Raw genomic sequence first — 25322 nt, 5'->3', positions numbered from 1 at the left:
AATTTTTTTGTATTTTTTAGTAGAGACGGGGTTTCACCGTGTTAGCCAGGATGGTCTCGATCTCCTGACCTTGTGATCCGCCCGTCTCGGCCTCCCAAAGTGCTGGGATTACAGGCTTGAGCCACCGCGCCCGGCCAATATTTAAAATTCTGAAAGGCAAACTCAAATATCTTAAATTTTATTTCACTTACAATTTCAATAATGCTGAAATGTTGACTGAATATTGTGTTTGTAGTGCTATCTCTTTTTTGTTCATAAGAACAACAGCCTATCATTCTCTTGGTTTCTAAAATGTATGTTCATATGGTTTAGATACATATAGTTATATAAATATGTTACACAAAACAATATTTTTTTGAGTTGTAAATAAATAAAAAATTTTAAGGAACCAAATCAGGATAAAAGTTAAAGTTATAATACATTTAATAAATTAATTCTAAAGTTTAGACAAAGTTTTGGTTCCTCTTCATGAAAGAAATGTACGAACTGTACCCTTGATTGTACTCCTGCAAATAGGACACTTTCTTAAAGAAGGAGCACAATCTTTACATACTACTAGATGACCACAAGGAATAAACACTATGGACACTTCTTTGTCCATACACACTTTACATGTTCTTTCTTCTTGTAATCTCCGCAACTGTTCTTCCACTGGTAGATCTAGAAAGAGGAAAGAATTTTTAATAAAAGGCAATTTGCTTCTTCAATGAAAAAATCAAGAAAATAAAGACAATGTTTTCTATTGGTTTAAAATATTAATACTATTACCTGAAACATCTTCTGTGGGAATATACTTTATGTCCTGTTGTACTAAGGGAGAAAAAGAAAAAGCATTACTATGACAAATAAGGTTAATATTTAGCTACAGAATATATTTTAAAAATGAACTCTTTACACTTTGGCCAAATACTCATGTCAAGGCAACAAAAGTCTTTAATCTTTTTATGCAATTAATATCTATAAATTTGATTGAGTTTTTTTTCAAGCAGAGTCTCACTCTGTCACCCAGGCTGGAATGCAGTGGCACAATCACAGCTCATGGCAGCCTCTACCTCTCAGGCTCAAGCCATCCTCCCACCTCATCCTCCTGAGTAGCTAGGATTACCAGGTGTACGCCATCACAACTAATTTTTTTTAAACATTTTTGTAGTGATGGGGTCTCGCCATGTTGTCCAGTCTGGTCTCAAACTCCTGGGCTCAAGCAATCCACTTGCCTCAGCCTCCCAAGGTGTTAGGATTACAGGCATGCATCACCACATTCAGCCCGAATTATTTTCAATAATTATAAGTTATTAATAAGATCATATTTTCAATTGACTTAGAAAATTTTTTAAAATAATTTTCTACCACTCACCAAATAAATGCTCATATAACACAGCATCAGCTTCTTGCAGAGAGTTTCTGAATACAGTGGCTGCAATATTTCCTTTTACTAAAATAGTATCAATCAGTTCTCTTGCTTGTAAAGATGTCTGTGTCTTCTGTTTAATAACATCATGTTCTTGTTCATTAATAATTCTGGCAGTTAGTAGACTATCCAGGATTGGAATTACACAAGTCAAATGTTGAAAAAGTGCCATTCTATTCTTCCGGATTAATAATAAATCATCTTTATAAAAAAGAAGACAAACATAAACATGTTCAAACACTGCTCACAAACTTCCTTCCAGTCCTACATATGTAACAGAATAAAAACTGTCTTTAATTCGTAATCAATAAGGCATTGATATCGATTGCTAGGTTTAGGGGTATCTCATCTCCTGTGCTTAATAATAATGTTATTATAATTATAATTCAGGGTGCAGTGGCACATGCCTGTAGCACCAGCTACTTAGGAGGCTGAGGTAGGAGGATCACTTGAGCCCTGGAGTCAGAGACCAGACTGGGCAACAGAGCAATACCTTGTCTCAAAAAACTGTAATAATAATAATAATAATAATGCTAATTATAGTAAGGACTAACATTTAGTGAGCACTGTGTTAAGAACTTTATACGCATTGATTCATTTCATCTTCACAACAGCTCTTTGAGGTAGGTCCAAATAGCCTCATTTAACAAATGAGAAAATGAAGCCACAGTGAGGCAAGTAAGTTGCCAAAGGACACCACAACTAGCAAAAATCAAACTGAGGGAGTCTGGTGTCATGTACTGTGCTTTCAATCATTTTGCGATACTGCTAAGCCTTTAACCAAATGAAACTTAGAACCGATTAAAATTGACGTTTCAATTCAATCTAGGCAAATTGGGGAAAGATAAAATCAAGAGAATTAAAACAATTTTTTCTTATTCTTCCATAAAATTTCTTTTATTATTTATTTACTCATTTTTAAAACAGAGCCTTACCCTGTCACCCAGGCTGGAGTGCAGTGGTGCGATCTCAGCTCACTGCAACCTCTGCCTCCCAGGTTCATGCGATTCTTGTGCCTCAGCCTCCTGAGTAGTTGGGATTACAGGCATGTGCCGCTACACCCAGCTAATTTTTTGTAGTTTTAGTAGAGACAAGGTTTCACCATGTTGGCCAGCCTGGTCTTGAACTCCTGCCCTCAAGTGATCTGCCCACCTCAGCCTCCAAAGGTGCTGGGATTACAGGTGTGAGCCATTATGTCTGGCCCATAAAATTTCTTTAAAATTCCAAGTTGAAATTTTAATTATTTCCAGAAATTAGACATATTGCCATTACCTGACTATTGTATAGTAAGCAGGGAAAGGCAGTAACAGCATTTTGAATACTAAACCCTATTTGTCAATGACTACCTTCTTGTCCTACAAGATAACATCTAATTCTCCTTCAAGACCTAGATTTTGTATCCATTAGTAAAACATTTTATATTGTAAAACTGCGATTTTATTATCTCTTTGGAATATAACTTATGAATCTAAGTTTATTAATTTTCATATAGCTTACCATAATCCATAAAGCTATTTCTAAAAAATAACTAATGACAGAGGCTGAGCTATCTGAAGAATTGTTTTGGGAGAGAGGATGGTTAGATTTTAGATACACTGACTTTGTCAAGTGATAGGACTCATAAAAAGAACCATTTAAGAAAGAATAAAAAATGGAAAAAAGAAAACATCAAAAATCGAAAACAACAACCAGAAAATAAAGAATTAAAATGGTGCTTTGTCAAAAAGACAAGGCTAAAGACATATTTTGAAAATAATTGAAGCTCTGAGAATAAATGAGAAAAGGGTCAGGAGCTAGAATAGTGTCTGGCACAAAGTTAATGCTCCATAAATATCTGTTGAACAAATGAACAACCAAGCCTTAGTTCTATAATTTAAAGAGTAGGAATAGAAAAGTAATAGTGAGGGGGTAGAAGACTTATAACTTAATATATTTTGTTAAATTATCTATATTAGTAAAATAGGGATATATCAGAAAATAAAAATATAATATAAACTTGGTGTTGAAGTATACTGGTTTTTCAATCTAAGATTTATTTTTGTAATTATACCTAACATAATATAATACATTCTCTGAAATTCTTAAGATTTCTAAAATTTAATTGCTAGTAACTGAGAAAAAGTCTCATTTCAAAGTTGTAGACTATATTCTGGTTTGTAAGTTCGGAATACTTGAGTATACCTTTGAAGCATATTATTTCCCTCCCTCCCTCCCTCCCTCCCTCCCTCCCTCCCTCCCTTCCTTCCTTTCCTTCCTTTCTCTCTTTCTTTCTTTTTTGAGACAGACTCACTCAGTCACCCAGGCTGGAGTACAGTGCCATACGATCATAGCTCGTTGCAGCCTCAACCTCCCTGGGCTCAAGTGGTCCTCCCAACTCAGCCTCCTGAATAGCTGGGACTACAGACACATGCCACCACACCCTGCTAAGTTTTGTATTTTTTTATACAGACAGGGTTTTACTATGTTGCCCAGGCTGGTCTCAAACTCCTGGGCTTAAGCGATCTGCCTGCCTCAGCCTCCCAAAGTGCTGTGATTACAGGCGTGAGCCACCACACCCAGCCATATTATTATTTTATTCTGGGAAAAAATATCTTGAATTGCCTCTTTATTTATATCCCTGCTGTTCTTGGGAAACTATAAAGTAATCATTAACCTAAATGTGTTTTCATTCACTCACTCAGAACACAGACTATATGCAGGCGCCATACTAGGTAGTAGAGATATATATATAACAGTGAGGCAGAAACACTAAGGGCTCTTTTTGACAATGTAAATTATTATATATTGTTGACTTGAAGTCATTTCTGGAGACTCTTCTGATTGTCTTTGAAAGAAATATAAATATTTTATAAGTGGATAGTTTTAGATTTTATGGGGTCTCTCAATGGTTGTGGAGATAAGTGTTCTTTTCTTTGAGCAGTTGTTGGCTGGTGACAAATGGCTACCACTAAGAAGGCATACTTCTTAATCTTCACAGAGAGATTCTTTGTGAAGAAGATTTTTTCTTCACAGAGAAAAGAGAACTTGATGAGGCTGGGCAAAGGTTAACTGTGACTGTATTGCTGCTACACTAGTGGTTTATAGACTGAGTAATTCACACTTGGGTGAATGTATGATGCTATGTCACTATGATCTGATAGGTTTGTCTGGGTTGGGTCAGAAAACAAGTCCATCTTCATGGGCAGGGTTGGATTTATCCCTAAATGAAATGGACGATCTGACTGTCAATAATCCTATGAAGAAATAGATCCTGGATGGCATTGGACAAGGATAAGGAGAAATCTTTGTTCTCCTTCTGAACTTTATGAATATTTGGGGGCCTGAGTTTTGATAAAGGAAAACATTACTGGACATTCCTAGTGATTTGTGTAAACTTGCCAAAGCTACACAGAGATGAACCAGAAGCTAGGCAGAAAGATTTATGAGGATGAGCCTGGGGACACTAAGAGGGGCCACATCTAGTTGCAGCTGTAAATCGACATTTGTGATATAATTCCCTTCTGTTATCCTTAATATATCCTTATATATATCCTTGGATATATTAAGGATATCCAATATCCTTATTGGATATCCTTCTGTTATCCAATAAGAGCTTGTTAAAAGTTGCGTCTGTTTTTAGCTGTGTTGAAGGGACTTATAGGTCTGGTCCATGCTTGGGAAAGGAGAGATCAGCATTTCTTTTTGTCTAGGACAGAGTGATAACAGCAGTCAAAACAGCCAGATGAGAATGGATGTGCCCAGAAGAGATTTTGTGAAGGGCAATAGAGAACATAGTAGTGGATAAGGTTAGTATGGAAGGACATGAGCAACTTGTCCTAAGAAATTGTGAAACAGTATCCTAGGACTTGCCTAAATAATCGAAGGATGCTCTGAAAGACTCAGTTCTTGTGTGGGCAGGTAGGGGACTTAATAGTAGTTTGTGCATTAATGTATAGTCACAGGCTAAGATATGCTTTTATGTTAACGTTAAAATTAATAATTGTCTAGCCAGGCACGGTGGCTCATGCCTGTAATCGCAGCACTTCGGGAGGCCGAGGAGGGTGGATCACTTGAGGTCAGGAGTTCCAGACCAGTGTGGCCAACATGGAGAAACCCCGTCTCTACTAAAAATACAAAAATTAGCCTGGCATGATGGCAGGTGCCTGTAGTCCCAGCTAAGGGAGGGAGGCACGGGAATTGCTTGAACCCAGAAGGCAGAAGTTGCGGTGAGTTGAGATCATGCCACTGCACTCCAGCATGGGTGACAGAGTAAGACTCTGTCTCAAAAAAATATTAATAATTGTCGCTGATCCCACCCTGATTTACTCCAAAGGGGAGTGAGCAATTAGCCTGGGATTAAAAATGCGCCATGCTGCAACAAGGATTCCATTTTCAAAACCTTAAGAAAAAAAAGTGCCATGAATGCATAATTGGACACAGCGTCAGCTATCCAGAGAAAAAATATGAATTAAGGAAAAACAGGAAAAAATACATCATATATTTTCAACTTATGGGCAACTCAAATATATCTGAATATGAATAAATTTTTCAGCATTTGAATTCAGAATACTAAACATGAAAAAAATCCGACTGGATTGAGTGTATTTTCAGATATACTAGATGAGTATATTTTCCATAACATATAGACTGGTATCAAATCCTTATAAAATAGACTGTATTAATAAATCTACATACTTGATTCTTTTTCCTCAGTTGCTCTTTCTCTCTCCTCTTCCCTTATTTCATCTTCTGCATTGAGTAAGTCTAACACAAGATCACTGACGAGTCTATAATTGTCTCCAGTTGCTAGGATTTTTCTCTGAACTGTGTGTTTTACCAGGCTTCTACTAAAGCCCATTTCCACGGCAGCATTAACCACAGGAGTATTCATCATGATTGCGTCTTCTGAATGGTCTTCTCCAGGTTCAAAATGAATAACTATATGGAACAAGAATTTAACACATATTAGGATAGCCTGTATATTTCTTAAAAATTAAAATTTTAATTGAAATAAAAAATTATAAGTTTTTACAATATTAAAAATGTAAAACCAACAAAATGTATAGGCATTATTTTGTATGAACATTGTCAAATTTAAAGTGATATACACGTTCAGTCATCAAAATAATAACATGGAACATTTTACTTAGATGCAAAATACATATTACCTGTCGTAACTGGATATACATATGTGAGCAGGAGAAGGAAACAGAATGGCAGGGATTACTTCCCATTAGAATTGAGATTCTTTTTCCCTATGTTGAATGAACAAATGAGCTTTCAATCAAGAATAATTCACATATTTTTTCAGAGAGGCTCTTATTATACAATATTGCTTCCTTGGAGTTCATTCTCAAGAGTGTAATCAGAGTGACTTTTTAAAAACACAAATCTGATTGCGTCACACTTCTTAAATTCCATCAACAATTCCATTGCTCTTAGGATAAAATCCAAAATATAAATGGCTTACAAAGTCTCATACAATCTGAACCCTGTTTAGCTCTTCAGCCTCATCCCTTGCCACTGTATCATTCGCATGCTGCACTCTAGCCCAGGAGTCACAAACTGATGACTCTGGTGTCAAATTCTGCCTGTAGTGCTGACCACTTATACAGCTGGCCTGCTTCACTCATTTGTCTATGAGCAACTCCTATTTCTGGCCATATAGAATTTTGTTCAGTTATTCAAAGGTGCCTATTCTCCTTTGTCACTTTGGTCTTTCATATGCTGTTCCCTCTGCCTGGAATACTCTTTTCTTCCATTTGTCACTCAGTTAACTCCTACTCTTCCCTTGGATTTTCTGCTAAGACAAATACTTCCTCTGGAAAGCCTTTTCTGACCCTCCAAGTCTGGGTTAATTGTCCTATATGCACTCTCATATTACACTTTACTTTTGTTGCCATATCCCTTTCTCCTGTCTGTGTATTTCTCCGTATCTCATAGATACATGAGACCAGGAGTTACGTTTATCCTGTTCTCTATTTTTTCCTCAGAAGAGGAGATACACAATAAATATATATTGAACTGAATTGAACATGAGATAATGGAGTAGAGGAGCTTGTACAAATGTTAGCTCTATTGCATATTAGGTTTAAGGTGAATTGAATTGAATTGAACATGAGATAATGGAGTAGAGGAGCTTATACAAATGTTAGCTCTATTGCATTTTAGGTTTAAGGTGATGTACAAGTCATTTAACTTTTCTGAGCCTCAGGATCCCTATTTAAAAAGGGGACTAACATGTTCTAACCTTTCCCTTTCACAGAAAGAATATGTGAGCAATCTAATATCATAGCACATCTGTTCTCACACTGGCCCAAGAACAAGGGTTAGGCTGGATGTATGTAGTTTGTTAAAACTATACATGCCTGAGCCCCATCCTTTAGATACTCAGATTTAATTCAGTAGGTCTGAAGTAGAAACTGGAAATCTGTCATATTTTTTAAAGTTCTCCAGGCAACTCTGATATGCACTGAAGTTTGGGAAATACCAACACAGTATATTTGAAAATGCATTCATTGTAAATTATAAATCAATATAAAGGTACATTACTGTTATCAACTTTCAATCTTAACAGTACCAAATGACTCTATTTAAATGCATTCATTATTATCCATTGTACTTACTTGATGACTCTGCATTTTCATCTTCTGGGCTGTCTGATGTAGATAGCAGCTGCAGAAAAAATATATATATATATAAAAATTAAAATATAAATCTTATCTTACCCAGTGCAATGAAAATGACCCAACAGATATATTTTATTCAATTTATTGCAAACTACTCGCTTACTAGCAAAATAATTTTTTAACCAAAAGCAATATTTCATTTATATTTGATAGTTATTCCCTAGGCCATAAACTAATAGAGTTTCAGTGTGTGTATGTAATAACAAATAAAACCCATTTTCATTAAGGCAGGAAAAGGACTATACCTTTTCAATAATCCATGTGACAATCAATTTTTCTTTCATCCACAGGTCTTACCTACCCTGGGTCGTTCTTTGGGATAAGTTGGACCCTATATCAGTTTCATTGCTCATGGCTGGAACGGGATTGACCATCCAACTATTAAGTAAGTTATTTGCTTTCCCAAGAGGGTTGGAAAAAGCCACAAAATTCTCTTTCTCAGATCTTTCGAAGGAAAATTTATATAGTAAAACTGTTAAATGCTACTATCCCAGTCATTTTTTTTCTCAAACAGTTTAATTTATTGCAACTTGATTGAAAAAATGCTTAAAGAGAAACATCACAAGTGTCATTATCAGGAGACCACCATTTATGAATCTATTTTTCTCTAAAGAATAATACTTTCTAAGATCATGTCAGGTTTGATAAGAAAAAGAAAAGGTATTTCTAAAACAACTGTTGTCTTTTCATTAAAATAGCACTCTCTCTAATTATCAGAAAGTAATTTCTCTGATGGCAACCAATATTTAAAAAAAGAACTTTCCCTACCTACCTGTTCAAGTAGATGAGGGTAACTGGCTTGAACTTGACAGATGAACTCCTGTCCTTTAATTCTTATCAAGTACTCACACCTAAAATGTAAAGAAAATAAAGTTTGAGGGATTATTTATACCAGTGAAATGAAAATGTAATAAATAAATTTCTCATCTCTAGGTGTTTATTCCATTTCAAATCTGGTTGTTTGCCCCAAATCACAGAATCATTTAAGATCATTTATTCTAAACTTAATGTTACAAGAATAAATAAATCCTAGCTCACTGGGAACTGATTCTATTGTATTGCTTTCAAGAAAAAAATTTTTTTCTAAAACCAACCCGTAAGTATCCTATGATAGGATCCAAATTTTTTGTGTGAATTTTTAATTGTTTTGTAAGATGCTTCTAATGACGGTTAACATTTTTCATACAGGTTGAATGTCTTACAAAATTAATATTTTTATATTTGCCAAGAAATATTATGCTTCCGCTAATTTTTTTTTTTTTTTTTTTTTTTTAGACAGAGTCTCACTCTGTCACTCAGGCTGGAGTGCAGTGGGATGATCTCGGTTCACTGTATTATTATTATTATTTTTTTTTTTTTTGAGACGGAGTCTCGCTCTGTCGCCCAGGCTGGAGTGCAGTGGCCGGATCTCAGCTCACTGCAAGCTCCGCCTCCCGGGTTCACGCCATTCTCCTGCCTCAGCCTCCCGAGTAGCTGGGACTACAGGCGCCCGCCACCTCGCCCGGCTAGTTTTTTGTATTTTTTAGTAGAGACGGGGTTTCACCGTGTTCGCCAGGATGGTCTCGATCTCCTGACCTCGTGATCCACCCGTCTCAGCCTCCCAAAGTGCTGGGATTACAGGCTTGAGCCACCGCGCCCGGCCTATCTCGGTTCACTGTAACCTCTGCCTCCCGGGTTCAAGTGATTCTCGTACCTCAGCCTCCAGTGTAGCTGGGATTGCAGGTGCCTGCCACCATGCCCGGCTAATTTTTGCATTTTTAGTGGAGATAGGGTTTTACCATGTTGCCACACTGGTCTCGAATTCCTGACCTCAAGCGATCCTCCTGCCTCAGCTTCCCAAAGTGCTGGGATTACAGGCATGAGCCACTGCACCCGACCACTTCAGCTAATTTTGAAAAGCACTAAATGTTTATCTTAATTTGGGCAGGACTAATCCAGCCATTTGTAGACTGGATATTTCAAATGAGTATAAACATACATATAATCAATTTACTCTTAATATATTGTGAAGTATAAATATTTCAAATGAGTATAAACATACATTTAATCACTTTACTATTCATTTAGCATATAGAGAATCGTCAGAGATATTGTAGTGAAAGGCAGATTGATATAAGCAAGAGAAGGCGATTACTAGTAATCTACCAAGGCTCAAGTGGACAAGGGTCAGGAGCCTCTCAGTCTACTGAGGTCAAGTAAGGCCGTCTCTCCTCAGAGCTCTTAGCTACTCTCTTCAAGTCTTCTAAGATTCTTGAAAACACACTAATGTTGGCCGGGCGTGTTGCCTGGACAACATGGTGAAACCCCGTCTCTACTAAAAATACAAAAATTAGCTGGGCATGCTAGCGTGTATCTGTAGTCCCAGCTACTAGCAAGGCTGAGGCATGAGAATTGCTTGAACCCAAGCGGCGGAGGTTGCAGTGAGCTGAGATCACACCACTGCACTCCAATCTGGGCAATAGAGCCAGGCTTCATCTCAAAAAAAAAAAAAAAGAGAAGAAAAGTAATCAAAATAAGTTAAGATGCCACATTTATTAATCAATATTAACCCATTTCCCCATTTGGAAAAAAACAGTGCAGCTTGTTGCCAGTGCAGTATTCTCAGTGCAAATGGGAAACAGGTTGAATAATAGCAAAAGTTTTGACCATGAAAAAATGTAATTTTAGGCCACATGATTTAGATGAAAAAGGAGAATGTAAAAAAAGTCTTTTGAAGCTGATATTTTACTTAGTACATTAAGTTTCTTACCTACATGATAAAAACCCACACTTGCAAGCTGATCCGGATTAATTAGAATGCTAGGCGGCCAGTTAAACAATCAAAAGGGTAACATATCACATTAAAATGCTGTGTGGCAATTAAAACACATGAGATGAGACTATACTTACCCTGATTTAGTATTGTAACTTGCCTGGCATTTCTAAACTCCTCTTTGTTCTTTTTATTGATTGTACTTATTTTCCAACATGCTCTATAACTTATTCAAGTTTTTATTAATTATCTGTTCTCTCCTGCTATAATACAAACTTAGGCGACCAAGGGTCTTTGTTTTGTTCAACTGATTTTATGCACCCAGAACAATGCCTGGCAATAGGTGATCAATTGTTATTGAATACTGAATGAATGGAAATATATCCAAGACATATGTTGACTGAAAAAACTTCAAAACTAAATAGAATATTTATGTAAAATTGTGTACATTTATTTCTATATGTATATTTATTTATTTCTATATGTATATGTATTGTATACATTTATTTCTATATGTCTGGAGCGATGTTCACTAAAATGGTAACCATGTTCATCCTTAGGTGGTAAGATTTCTGGACATTTTAATTTTCTTTCTCTGTACTTTTCTACAATGTGTGACTTTGTTTTTATAATGAGCATGTATTATTTAAATATATATATTCTTTAAAAGTTAAACAAAAATCCCCAAATATATTTCTTCATTAAGTCCATCAAAACTTTTTTTTTTTTTTTTTTTTTTTTTTGAGGCGGAGTCTCGCTCTGTCGCCCGGACTGGAGTGCAGTGGCCAGATCTCAGCTCACTGCAAGCTCCGCCTCCCGGGTTTACGCCATTCTCCTGCCTCAGCCTCCCGAGTAGCTGGGACTACAGGCGCCCGCCACCTCGCCCGGCTAGTTTTTGTATTTTTAGTAGAGACGGGGTTTCACCGTGTTAGCCAGGATGGTCTCGATCTCCTGACCTCGTGATCCGCCCGTCTCGGCCTCCCAAAGTGCTGGGATTACAGGCTTGAGCCACCGCGCCCGGCCAAGTCCATCAAAACTTTTTAAGTAAGTATTTTGCTAAGTAATCCATCCTAAAGTTATTCACAAATATATATTTGGGACGGAGTAAAGTAACAGCTGATTTAAGGTAAACACATATAAGCAATCTCATGATAATCACAAGAATTTGCAAAGAGAATTTCAAAACAATTACCTTGGAAACCACTTGGCATGTTCCACCCATGGATCATCTCCAGATTCCCAACACCTGAGTCCACCATCACAGCAAAAGCATTTGACATCATCACTGTTACCTAAAATTAATTTTGGACCAAAACATGAATACACATAATTTGCCCACTGAAATGTATAAAATGAAATGTATTTTTTTTTAATTAGCAGATTCAGTTTCTTACCCACATAATAAAAACCTGCACTTGCAAGCTGCTCAGTATTAACTAGAACACTAGAGGGCCAGTTAAAGAATGTTTTAAAGCGGGCTGCATGTGTCTGCATGCTCAGATTAGAAACTGTGTATCTCGAAGTGTCTTGAAGCTGATTTTCGATAAATGGGCATTTGGGAAAATGTCTCAGGTGTTCTGACATTGCATTATCCTTCGGTTCCCAATTGCTCAGTTTTCCACCACAGGCAAAGCAAGCCACTCTGTCTCCAGGTCCAACGTAGTAAAAGCCTGCTTTTGCCAGATCTGTTGGCGACAGAAAAGTCAATGGCCACGTCTGAAAAGTAAGTAATCTGGCTTTTTCATTATTCATTGCACAGTGGTAGGAACTTCTCATCAAGGCAGAAAAATCTTGATTTGCTCTGGAGTTTACAGGATTTGATGGAAAGCTTGAATAAGAGCCACTGAAATATCCACTGTTTTCTGTACCCGGAAGTAATGAATGTGTGGAACTTGTTACTGAAGAAGGAAAAGTAGGCTGAGAGGTAGCTTCTGAGTTGTTAACTGAATTTAGACTCTGAACGAATCTGCAGCTAGGATACAACTTTTTATGCTTTTCAACAGGACTGTCTCCTCTTTTCCAGTTATCTAGCATCAGGCCGCAACAGAAGCATTTGACCTTGTCATTCACACCAGTGTAATAGAAACCAGCGCGAGCAAGACTCCTTTCTGAGACAGGAACCCCAGCAGGAAAAGTGGAATACGTAGACATTCGGTACAGTTCACATGACAAGTCGTATTTCAGTTCAAACGTGTTGGCACTTTTCATCAAATTTGATAAGAATATGCTATTTTCTACTATGTTCATAATGAAATGAATGGTGAAGAAAAGGGACTAGCCTTTCTCTGGGGAGGTAGTTTTGTGCATGGCTTTGCTTTTATTAGTTTTAATACTAGGTTGAAAAGCCAAAATGAAAAATTTTTTTATTATTTTTATTTCTATGCATTTAGAGTTTCAACATGGAAAGATTCTAAATCCTATACTGATACATTTTAAGGAAGAAATACACAATTGCACCTTTGTATAATCTTTATACATACAATGTAAACATGATGCTACAGAGTAAGCTGTGCTGAAGATTAAAACCCTTCACAGAAGAGTAAAGTGTATTAGGCCATCAGGATGCCAGTTAATGGCAGTCATCTCCACAGACAGGTCAACTTCTCCAGGCTACTAGAATGTTTCAGTGGCATTCAATCAACCCGAAGATGTAATGTGTGACTCATGAAGCTTCTTTACATGATGGAAAGCTCTGCTCTCAAGTGTTTCACAGTAAAAATATTCAGAATATGTTTATTTTGCTTTTTGGAAATTGTGAAATTTAGTAGCCAGGAAAAAAAGCATAACACCTATCTCAAAGGAAGAAAAGAATACATTACCATATTTCACTGATTCTAAGATGGCTATTTTAAAACTTCTGTTATCAAGAAGTGCATTATAATTAATGGCATATCATATTTTAATTAGCAGCACTTTTATTTCTTAGAGGTACATACAATAATGGTATGATTTACAATTGAAGACATTTTGAATTCAATGAAATATGGTATATCCCAAATTTTTCTCCAATTAGTCATATTTTTCTTTCTACAGTCCTTCTAATAAGGAGAACAAAACAATCTAAAATTTCTCTCCAAATAAAGAGCTTTACTAATAACAAGACTGGCTAACACATCTGAAAATCTGGTTTCAATATTTATTAAATAATAGTTATTTCCCATAGATCATCAGGAATATAATTGCTTAAGCATAATGATACTATTAGATCTTATGCAATTAAATATTCTATTTAAAATAAATCATCAGAGATTAATGTGTTTGTTCATTTGGTCTTTTGGACTCAGCTTCATGCTGTTGAAGTAACTTAATGTTAACATTTTTTTATTCTCAGAGTATACTTGGCTAGAACACCAAAATGTCCTCTGTAATTATGGTAGACAACAGGTGCTGCAAAAAGAGACTCTACCGAAACTACCAATAACAAAACTGAACTTCATTGCTCTATTCAGGTTACTTTTGGAAAAACAGAATCATGATATATATTTCATTCCCTTGGTTAAAAAATTTCTTAAGATAATTTAGATATGGCTGTAAAATAAGACCTTTCAAAGATTTTTTAAAAAAAATTTTGTCTCCCTCCAAGAACTAACACTGTAGAGTTATTCAACTTATCACCTACTGAAAACATTTTTGAACTTTTGTTTTTCTCTATGTTTCTGAAGCCAACATCAAATCTACTCTGATAATAGTGGATTTATTTTTTAAAACAGTCAAAAGTTACCAAATGCCATCTATAGGCTAAGATGGATAAACAAATGGCATCAATGTAGTTTTGGTCAGAAATTATTTCATGGATAGCATACCTTGAACCAGAATTTATTGTGACAAAAAATAAATAAATAAATTTACCATTTCAACAGCGAGACCTTGTCAAAATTCAGAATTTCTCAATTATGACTTACTAGCCATTAGTAAAGAGGTTCTGAGTCAATAATACTAGCAATGACCAATAAGAAAGTCATTGTGGCTTTTTTTTTTTTTTTCCACCAGTGATTTGCAAGCATGGTTTCCTGGATCTCAGAGATGTTGGACTTTTTGACTGCAGACTTCAATGCTTTGTTTCCAGGTGGCAGGAGAACCATCACATCTCATTACTGATAATTATTTCCCTCAAAGGTAAGTAATTATATCTAACTTCAATATTCCTTTCCCTGGCCAAAAATTTTACACATTGTCATAAAAATCTTCTTTGTATTCATCACTGTCTTTATATCATTTTTCTTTCTAAATTTCTTCATTTCCTAAGATGTAGCCTTCAACCATCACTCTCATCCTCATCATTCTCAGAGATAACAGCCCACTTAAACACACTTTTGGACTTTTAAAATATCAATGGCCTTGTAAATAACTGGATAATTTCTTGACCAATCATCACATTTATCTTTTTACTTCCCCTAAATTTGTTGCACCTGTCAAAAAGCTTTGTTCTTGATTTTTCTTTGTCACTGTAGAAGTATTTTAATGTGTCAAAGCTTTCATCTGCATATTTCTTTGGTTTGCAGAGGATTTATTATTAGCTTTTTGTTCAACGTAACTGTCACTCATTTTAAAATCTTTCCCAAACACAAGTACTATTTCTATTCTCCATAATGGGAGAATATGCCAGTAGGAGATTGCCTGCCCAACTCTGAAAATAATGCTTTAACAATATGCCCCAGCTAGAATCACTTCTCCTTTACTTCCACAAATCAAATTCAAAACCAAACTCATTATAGTTATACCTTATATAACTTGATCATGTTTATAAAATTAGCATTCTTTGTATAGGAAAACACCAGTTAACTACTTAATTCGTTTACCCATGCACAAAACTACCTCCCGAGATTAGACTAAGTCCCTTTAAGGATTTTAGGTCTCCATTTTGAGATGTTTTGATTTATAGAAGAAACTGAAAAAAAAAATCTAGAAGAAGTTGTTTTCCTCCTTTGTAAACCTGTTCAGAAACAAACAAACAAAAAGACAGTTTTAAAAGTCAAACAATTCATAGATGGAACACAATGACTTTTTAAAAAAACATTTTCTCCAAAATAGAGCACTCGTAATTACTGATCGTTTACCATGTATCAGGTGCTTTACTAGTCACTGTAGAGGCCAAAAAGAGATAAAAAAAACAGAGGTCTCTGCCTGGTGCAGTGGCTCACGCCTGTAATCCCAGCACTTTGGGAGGCCAAGGCAGGTGGATCACTTGTGGTCAGGAGTTCGAAACCAGCCTAGCCAACATGGTGAAACCCCATCTCTACTAAAAATACAAAAATTAGCTGGGTGTGGTGGTGCATGCCTGTAATCCCAGCTACTCAGGAGGTTGAGGCAGGAGAATCGTTTGAGCCTGGAAGGTGGAGGTGGCAGTGGGCCGAAATAGCACCACTGCACTCCAGCCTGGGTGACACAGCAAGACTCTGTCTCAAAAATAAAATAAAATAAAATAAAATAAAATAAAATAAAATAAAATAAAATAAAATAAAATAAAATAAAACCCAGAGGTTTCAAACTGGAAGACATACTATGTTTGGCTTACATAGAATTGCATTGTAGTACTTTACTAATTTTTTATTTTTATTTTGAAATTTATTTATACTTAGAGAAAACTTACCAAAATGACACAGTTTCTGCATACTCTGCACTTAGCTTCCCCAAAGCTAACATCTTACCTAATTACAGTGCAATTAAAGAAACCAGAAAATTCACATTGTACCATGCTGTGGATTAATCTGCATGCCTCATTTGAATTTAATCCAGTTTCCAAATCCATTTTCTTCTTGGACCACAGTATTTTTAAATCTTACCGTTAATTGCTAACATTTTTAAATGTAAGAGACTTCCCATCACATTCTAGATTCCAAGATTCTCTTGGAAAATCAAAAGATCTAGCAACACTGGGTCTATAGTCCTGCAGGGCAGCAATCAGCTAGAGCTGAGCAGCAGCTGTGCCCTTTAGAGAGGGAACGTGTTCTCTTTGATTCCCTGATACTGGGACTGACTGTTCTGGTAGTCTCTGCTAACAATAACAGTCTAGCAATAACAGACTGTTGCCATTTGTCATTGAACGCACACTATTGTTTTTCTTACAGCAGAATTATGAGGAAAGTGAAATCAGTGTAACACGTGTCTATCAAAAGTAACAAAAATGAAAAGTAGAAGAAGGACATATGTTTTCAGGAAAATAGGAGAACTTTTGTCTTTGTGGAAAGGAAGGATATTCCTTCATATCAAATATGCAAACAGAGTATGCTTTCATTTAAAAGAAACATCCCACAAATTCTCATGCCATGGCTCACACGGGCAATTCCAGCACTTTGGGAGGCCGAGGTAGACGGATTGCTTGAGCCCAGGAGTTTGAGACCAGCCTTAAACTGGGTGACTTGGCAAAACCCCATCTCTACAAAAATACCTCAAAAATTAGCCAGACATGGTGGCACATGCCTGTGGTCCCAGCTACTTGGGAGGCTGAGACTGGAGGTTCACTTGAGCCCATGAGGCAGGGGTTGCAGTGTGAGACTGCATCACTGCACTCCAGCCTGGGTGACAGAGCAAAACCCTGTCTCAAAAAATAAAAATAAAAATAAAGGAAAGAAAGAAAGAAAAAAGAAAAGAAAAAGAGAGAGAGGGACTCAGAGTTTTTCTCATTTATATCACCTCCATTTGAGTTTGCAAACCCCTTACACAAATCTTATAGTAAAGAAGCTTTAGGTCAGGCATGGTGGCTCACGCCTGTAATCCCAGCACTTTGGGAGGCCAGGGCAAGCAGATGACTTGAGATCAGGAGTTCGAGACCAGGCTGGCCAACATGGTGAAACCCTGTCTCTACTAAAAATACAAAAAAAATTCATCAGGCCTGGTGGCACGCACCTGTAGTTCCAGCTACTCAGGAGACTGAGGTAGGAGAATCACTTGAACCCAGAAGGTGGAAGCTGCAGTGAGCCAAGATCACGCCACTGCACTCCAGCAAGGTATATATTTCTGGAAATTTAGGCAACAAATATACAATAAATATACAAAAATACACCAAGATGTCAACCCCAGATCACTTCAGCCTCTGTCCTAACCATTTCCAACACCTAGATGCAACCCTGCAGACTGGGACCAGCATCACTTAAGACTCCTTTGCCACCCCTTAGCAATTCCTTTTCGCCCCGCTTAGCCCCCTAGCCCACTGCCCTTTGCACCCTTCTAAACCCTCAACACCTTCCTCAGATTTCTCCACTGCACTCCATCTCATTTTCAGTCCATTGCTTTGCCTTCTATTTCTCAAAGAAAAGAAATATCATTGAGCAGGAACCCTCTCACATTCTCATATCCAAGCCTTTTTGGCTCACAACCTACTTGCTGCCTCAGTTAAAGACTTGCCCCCTTATGGGATCCTAAACTCTCCTAGTGCCTTAGAAACCTTATTCTTAATCCCATTTCCCTCATTGCTTCAACTCTCATTCCTCTCACTCTCAACTGGCCCTTTTCCTTCCACATAACAACCATGCTTAAATCTATCGCAACTTTCAAATGAAAGAAATTTTTAAAATTCTCTTTCGGCCAGGTGCAGTGGCTCATGCCTGTAATCCCAGCACTTCAGGAGGCTGAGGCGGATGGATCACAAGGTCAGGAGATCTCAAGGCCATCCTGGCTAACATGGTGAAACCCCATCTCTACTAAAAAGAAATACAAAAAATTAACCAGGCGTGGTGGCATGCACCTTTAGTACCAGCTACTTGGGAGGCTGAGGAAGGAGAATCGCTTGAACCCAGGAGGCAGAGGTTGCAGTGAGCTGAGACTGCGCAACTGTACTCCAGCCTGGGTGACACAGTGAGACTCTGTCTAAAAAACAAAAAAAATCCCCTTTCCCACTTTCCACTCTAGCAACTACCCTATATCGCCCCTTCCCTTCATAGCCAAGCAAACTGGACATGTGTGTACAGTTAATGTCTCCATTTTCCCTCTCCCATTTACTCATTAAGTCAGCATCACTTAAAACTGCTCTCAGTATTAATAACACCAATGTTTTTTTTGCCAAAACAAATGGAAATGTTTGCATCTGACATTGGGGCACACTTCCTCTTAGAAATGTCCCATTCCCTGGGCTTCTCTGATGCCAAGCTCTTGGGATTCTTCTTTCATTTCTAGTGGTTCCTTCTCAGATTGGCTTAGTCCCGAACCTCTCCTCTTCTGACTCTTTCATTTAACCTACCAAGAAGGCAACCTCCCCAATCCCAGGGCTGTTGGGCATCCCTACCCTTTGGGCACGCAGCACATCCATTTCTATGACACTGGAGGGCAAGTGTGCCTTTTCTTTCTGCCTCCCCCTAGACAGTAAGCTATTTTAGAACCGCAGCTATTAATATGTTTCATCTCTGTACCTGCCCTCCCACTCATAGCATCTGCAGAGCTTGGCATATAGGGTAGACACGAAGACTTCCCGTTGAAGAAATAAATGTTAGCAAATGTGACTGAGCCCCGAGTGACCACAGTACTTCTATCAATTTTATATTAATGACCACAGAGTCTGCTCAGTGATTGATTAGGATCAGGCTTTTGGAGTCAGACATCTGGGGTGCTCAGTACCAAGCAGCTCGGTAACCAGAAGCATGACCTTGCGCAAGTAAATCTCCAAGAGCCTCAGTTTCCACATTGTCAAATGGAGACAATTATGGTAACTGTTCCTTAAGATTATGATAATTAAACTTGAAAAATACATGTAAATTCGTCAGAGAGAAACCTAGCATATAGCAGGTAGCAGTACTTAGTGTTAGCAATAAATAATAGCAAATAAAGTCAATAGTTAATATTATTGTTATGTTAGCATCAGGTACATGCCTTCGACAATGTATTGATCAGAGTAAGAGCACTACTGGGTTTCCATGCTGATCACCAGGAAGACAACCAAGAACTGCTGTCTTCCTACCACTGCTTGGAAACATGCCTCCATTTGCTCATTAAACATTTTACTTCTTTCCTGTGCCAGAGCTCTGTGTTAGGCTCTGTCCTGAAATTTATTTGGCACCTGCAAAGGCCCAGTGATAACTCTTGGCAACTGAATCAAAATGACACAGCTGCACAATTCCACTGGCTCACTCCAAACGGAAACTAGAAATTGAGCACCTGAAACCTATCTAGAGCCTGCCTTTGGGCCCTGGTGTTTGATAACTGCGCCCCACCCACTGACTCTCAACCTTTGCAGCGCCCCGGGCTCTAGCCCTGAGCGCCCCTCGGCCACCCGCTGGTACACCTCTTACCCCAGGGGAGGCGCGCGCGCGCACACACACACACACACACAAACACACACGCACACACACACACACGCACACTGCAGCCTTCCTCGCCCACCTGCTGCCCGCACACACACACACACACACGCACACACCAGCCTTCCTCGCCCACCTGCTGCCCAGAGGCCGACGACGCATGCACCAGCAAGGACAAGCCCAGTCTTTTCAAGCGACACCTGTTGCCCGGCCTGTTCCGTGCGGAGGGCGCGAGTCTCACGCTGTCTTTTAAATGCGTCACCCAAATCCCCACCCCTACCCGTAGCGGGCGTTCCGCACTCCTCCCAGTGGTTTGCATGTGCACTGGTGCTTTCCTTTTAGGACTTAGGGGAACTCCAGGGGTAATAACCACACACACTTCCTCTTAATCAGTGGCCTGGCAAACCCGCTCGGGGATTTCCATAACCCAAAAGCATGACTCTTAACCGTGGCCTATCTGCGCGGCATTTACTGAAAGACATTTGCTTCATTGCTCGTGGGCCAGAGGAAATCTTGATAACCTATACAGAGAGGACGGTCATTGCTCAGCCTGCCTGGAAAAGGTCAATATGCCCTGTTCACCCCCCATCCGCCATACACTTTACACGTAAAAAGGTTCGGTTTTTCAATCTTTTACTGTAGCTGCAGAAGTCCAGCATTTAAAAAAAAATCGAAACTTTGTGAAATCTTTGTTTATTTTTACTTTTTGTTCTGATCAAGAAAGTAAGAGGTGAAAGGAAATGTAGGGGTATGTGAAAAAAACATGCAGTTCTCCTTTGCAGTTTATTTTTACCATTTTAAAGATTAAAATTGCTTTATTAATTTTCTGTATTGAAATACTTTTTGTTTGGTTTGGTGAGTTTTGGGTTTTTTTTTTTTTTTTTTTTAATAAGTAGGGTGGAGTTGGCTACTTAAAAAAATCCCTCCTTTATAGCCTTTGATTTCACAGGGCAGGTTTCTGAGTTGCAGTGCCATTCTCAGGCAAACCTGACATCTTTGAGTCTAACTGCACTGCCATATTTTCCTGAACGTTCTCTAAGTAGTAACTTTAAGCAACTTTATCTGAGAGCCATCCGTACCAGGGTAAGAGATGGATTTGGGAGAGCTCATCTGATTTTCTATCTTCCAGTAGATCAAAGACAATTACCAACCAGAGGCAGAGCCCATAAAGATTATTCATCATTCTGTGGAAACAGCATCCAGTGCATTCTGCACACAATGGACTGAGCTGAGGCATCTTCTGGTTTAGGTGGACTTGGCTGTCCATAGCAGCTGAAGTTCCAGTTGGAATTACTTCAGAAAGACTAAGTGTATTTATCATATGGAGACTTTAATCCACATTTGAGTCTGCTTCCATCAAGACTTTCTAAGCCATTTTCAACTCACTCCTGAGATTATGGAAAATAATTTGTGGCCTTACACGTTTTTGATTATGTACTCACGAGAAGAATTTCGAAAAGCTCTGCATTCCCTTGCCCATTTTTAACTTAACGTTAAAACATAAAGCTCTTGTACATGTCAATAATCTACAAAATGTAAACATAGATATTTTTGGAAAAAATTGATAGAGCACTCTTTTAAATGTATTTGATGGATCCTAATACCATAGTAATTTGACATACATGATCATCCATGAAGCAATTATCAAGTCATCTTTAATAATTGAAAATATTTTATCATTGCCTTTTGTCATTGAACATTCCAACTCCCCTACAGAATGTTAATACATGTTTATACTGAACATCTTTTATGATCTGTCTGTCACATATCTCTGAAACAAATACATATTATAAATTGAAATACATTTTTTTCTCTGGGATCATAAGGATCTAAGTGTTAAAAAAAAAAAAATTCCTCTTTGGCCAGGCATGGTGGCTTACGCCTGTAATACCAGCACTTTGGGAGGCAAAGGTGGGTGGATCATCTAAGGTCAGGAGTTCAAGACCAGCCTGGCCAACATGGTGAAACCCGTCTCTCCCAAAAATACAAAAATGAGCCAGGTGTAGTGGTGCACACCTGTAGTCCCAGCTACTTGAGAGGGTGAGGCATAAGAATCACTTGAACAGGGGAGGCAGTGGTTGCAGTGAGTCAAGATAGTGCCACTGCACTCCAGCCTGAGACAGAGTGAGACTTCATCTCAGAAAAAAAAAAAGACAAATCCTCTTTGATTACATTATCATTGATATTGTTTTCATTACTTTTAAAACATAATTGGTCAAGACAACATAAAAATATTGTAAATGTTAATAACTATTACAAATACAATTTAAGGGGGTTGCAGCTTGTATTTTAAGCAAGTTTTTCAAGTGTGCAGTCATGAATATTACCTATAGCTATAATATGTTAGGGTTCAGCATAGATTCTGTTCCTTTTTTTCATTTCTACAGATTATAAACGTTGTAAACCCTATTTCACAGAAATAAGTAGATAAGTAGATAGGTCCAGAAGAAACATTATTATGGCAATTTTTTCACAATTTAAAAAATATGTTTTATATTTCAAACGTCATTTAGTGATCTCTAATCGAAATATGTAATTACTTATCAGTAGACAACTCAATTTTGTTGAAATTGGTGGTTTAGAAACCACTGAACTTTTGGTACCCAGGTAGGGTTGACAGAGTTAGCAAATTAAAACAGAGAACACCTAGTTAAATTTTGATTTAATATAAATAATGAATGCATTTCTAGTATATGAATGTATTGTGCAATATTTGGTACCTATCTATACTAATAAATTATTCATTAGTTATCTGAAATTTAGATTCAATTTGGTGTTCTGTATTTTACCTGGCAACCCTATACCCAGATATTAGAGTCGTTCATTTTCTCAACACTCATGCCGATCAATTATTTCAAATCATCCAGGAGGCTTCGACACCCAGAGAAATATACCATTTTAAAACTCATGGTAGGTGAGAGGTAAGCCTGTCTTTTAAGGGAAGACAGAGAACCATTGTGAAAGGGGAGATGAGAAGACAAAACAACCGTGGCAACCTTCACAGTTCTTGTTTTCAAGCAGATCAGTTTTAGGAGAAACTACATATGAAAGTTGAGAGTCAGGCTATTAATTCCTTAAAACTATTTGAGCTCCCACCTCCCTGTTGGTAAGTCTTTGTAAAAACCCAGGGGCACACTTACCCCAATTTAAAGACTGTGGCTGGCCAGGCACATTGGCTCACACCTGTAATCCCAGCACTGTAGGAGGCCAAGGTGTGTGGATCACCGGAGGTCAGGAGTTCAAGACCAGCCTGGTCAACATGGCGAAAACTCGTCTCTACTAAAAGTACAAAGATTAGCGGGGCATGGTGGCGGGTGCCTATAATCCCAGCTACTTGAGAGGCTGAGGTAGGAGAATTGCTTGAACCCGGGAAGCAGAGATTACAGTGAGCTGAGATCTCACTGCTGCATTCCAGCCTGGGAGACAGAGCAAGACTCCATTGCCAAAAAAGTAAATAAATAAAAACAAATAAAGACCATGGCTTAAGAAATCCTTGAATTGACTGAGTGCCACGTTTTTCAAACTGATCATGAGAGCTAGGGTCAGGCCTACTAGGTTGGAAGCAAATTAACATGTCTCCTTTGCAACATTTTGCACAATTAAAAAAAATAGTTTCTCTAGATAAATGTGTCTGGGCAAGCACTGTACGTATCTGTTCACTGCGTTATTCTAGTACTAGTAGAGTGTCTTCTCAAAGGTGCTCAGTAAACCTTTGTTTACTGACTAACAAAAATGGAGCCAATCTAACCAAACTATCCACTTAGGCTTTCTCTATTCTAAACCTGCATCCGTATCTTTAATGGTGTAACATACCTTGCATTTTCTTTCTAACTCTTTGTATATCTCACATACTTTATAACAAAAGCTCCTCTTTTCCTTTCAGCATCTAGCTGTTATCCTTGCGCAGGGGCCATGCTAATCTTCTCCATGTGGTTCCAATTTTAGTATATGTGCTGCCAAAGCAAGCACAGCCTAAATATATTTTCTCTCCAAATACTCTTTTATTTTCTTCTAAGCCAGTGAATTCCAAGCTCCAAATACTCTTTTCATGACAGAAATACACAAGGAAACCTTTGAGGAAAGCGACAAGTTAGACACATACTGGATAGCCATTACTATCTTCAGTTTTCTAGGTTTGTTTGTTTGTGGTTTTGTTTTTTGTTTTGTTTTTTCATTTTTATTTTTTTGAGACAGAGCCTTGTTCTGTCACCCAGGCTGAAATGCAGTGGCACAATCTCAGCTCACTATAACCTCAACCTACTGGGCTCAATCCATCCTCTCACCTCAGCCTCCTGAATAGCTGTGACTACAGTCATGGGCTACCATGCTTGGCTAATTTTTGTATATTTTATAGAGACAGAGCCTTGCCGTGTTGCTCCAGCTGGTCTTAAACTCCTGGGCTCAAGTGATCTATCTGCGTTGACCTCCCAAAGTACTGGGATTACAGACATGAGCCACCACACTTGGCCTCTCAGTTTTCTAGTTTTTTTCCTACTGTCAGTGTATGAGCAAGGTGTGAATGACAGAGTTTTTCACCCCATTCCTGGCTTGGAACTCTGACAATCCCTGAGAGTGATGTGCTTTCAGTATCCTATTATTAAATAATTAATTTAAAAGTATGTTTCCCGGCCGGGCGCGGTGGCTCAAGCCTGTAATCCCAGCACTTTGGGAGGCCGAGACGGGCGGATCACAAGGTCAGGAGATCGAGACCATCCTGGCTAATACGGTGAAACCCCGTCTCTACTAAAAAATACAAAAAACTAGCCGGGCGACGAGGCGGGCGCCTGTAGTCCCAGCTACTGGGGAGGCTGAGACAGGAGAATGGCGTGAACCCGGGAGGCGGAGCTTGCAGTGAGCTGAGAGCTGGCCACTGCACTCCAGCCTGGGCGGCAGAGCAAGACTCCGTCTCAAAAAAAAAAAAAAAAGTATGTTTCCCTTGAGGGGAATTATTATTAAAAATATTTCTTCTCTGAAGGGAATTTCACATAATGTTGTAACAACTTTAGTTGTAGCCTAATGCTTTTTCACTGTAAGTTTTTAGATTTTTATGTATAAAGAAACCCAGGAATCTAGAACTGAAAGTGAAAGTGAAATCTAACAGGGAACATGCTGTTCTGATTCCAAAGTAAATCTGAGAGTCCTTGTAAATGTTGAGAATTTCCTGGTCTGTTGATAACTTTATAACATCTTGCAAATAAAATACAATTAGACCAGCCTTGAATGAGTGCTAAAGACCAAATTTACAAAGAAACCTCCTCTAATGT

The 25322-nt window shown here is 38.1% G+C and overlaps 1 protein-coding gene and 1 non-coding gene across 3 annotated transcripts; both read right to left on the bottom strand.

Annotated features, from left to right (window-relative positions):
• Window positions 1–395: 395 nt before the first annotated feature.
• On the bottom strand, window positions 396–20368 carry BIRC3 (baculoviral IAP repeat containing 3). Of its 2 annotated transcripts, none has more exons than XM_030917247.1 (9): window positions 20195–20368; window positions 12223–15761; window positions 12021–12120; window positions 8849–8927; window positions 8014–8062; window positions 6083–6325; window positions 1355–1609; window positions 769–810; window positions 396–660 (listed from the first exon to the last, which is right to left on the bottom strand). In XM_030917247.1, the coding sequence occupies exons 2-9, from the start codon at window positions 13073–13075 to the stop codon at window positions 467–469; spliced, it is 1815 nt and encodes a 604-aa protein (XP_030773107.1). In that variant the 5' UTR covers window positions 13076–15761; window positions 20195–20368; the 3' UTR covers window positions 396–466. The 2 variants fall into 2 exon arrangements, with proteins under 2 accessions (XP_030773107.1, XP_010377353.1); XM_010379051.2 differs by lacking the exon at window positions 20195–20368 and adding an exon at window positions 17675–17734.
• Window positions 20369–23919: 3551 nt separating this feature from the next.
• On the bottom strand, window positions 23920–24027 carry LOC115893709. Its single transcript, XR_004053771.1, has one exon. It is a non-coding gene; the product is annotated as a U6 spliceosomal RNA (small nuclear RNA).
• Window positions 24028–25322: the final 1295 nt, after the last annotated feature.

This window comes from Rhinopithecus roxellana, chromosome 15 (assembly GCF_007565055.1).
Source record: "Rhinopithecus roxellana isolate Shanxi Qingling chromosome 15, ASM756505v1, whole genome shotgun sequence".
Classification (NCBI taxonomy): Eukaryota; Metazoa; Chordata; class Mammalia; order Primates; family Cercopithecidae; genus Rhinopithecus; species Rhinopithecus roxellana.
This window is presented reverse-complemented; position numbering and strand designations above follow the sequence as displayed.

Coding starts and splice junctions, on each gene's coding strand:
- BIRC3 (XM_030917247.1), bottom strand. CDS start 13,075: ATGAACATAGTAGAAAATAGCATATTCTTATCAAATTTGATGAAAAGT. Junction 8,063..8,848: donor ACCCTCATCTACTTGAACAG/GTAGGTAGGGAA, acceptor TTTTTTCTGCAG/CTGCTATCTACATCAGACAG. Junction 1,610..6,082: donor AACTGAGGAAAAAGAATCAA/GTATGTAGATTT, acceptor TTTTTTATAAAG/ATGATTTATTATTAATCCGG.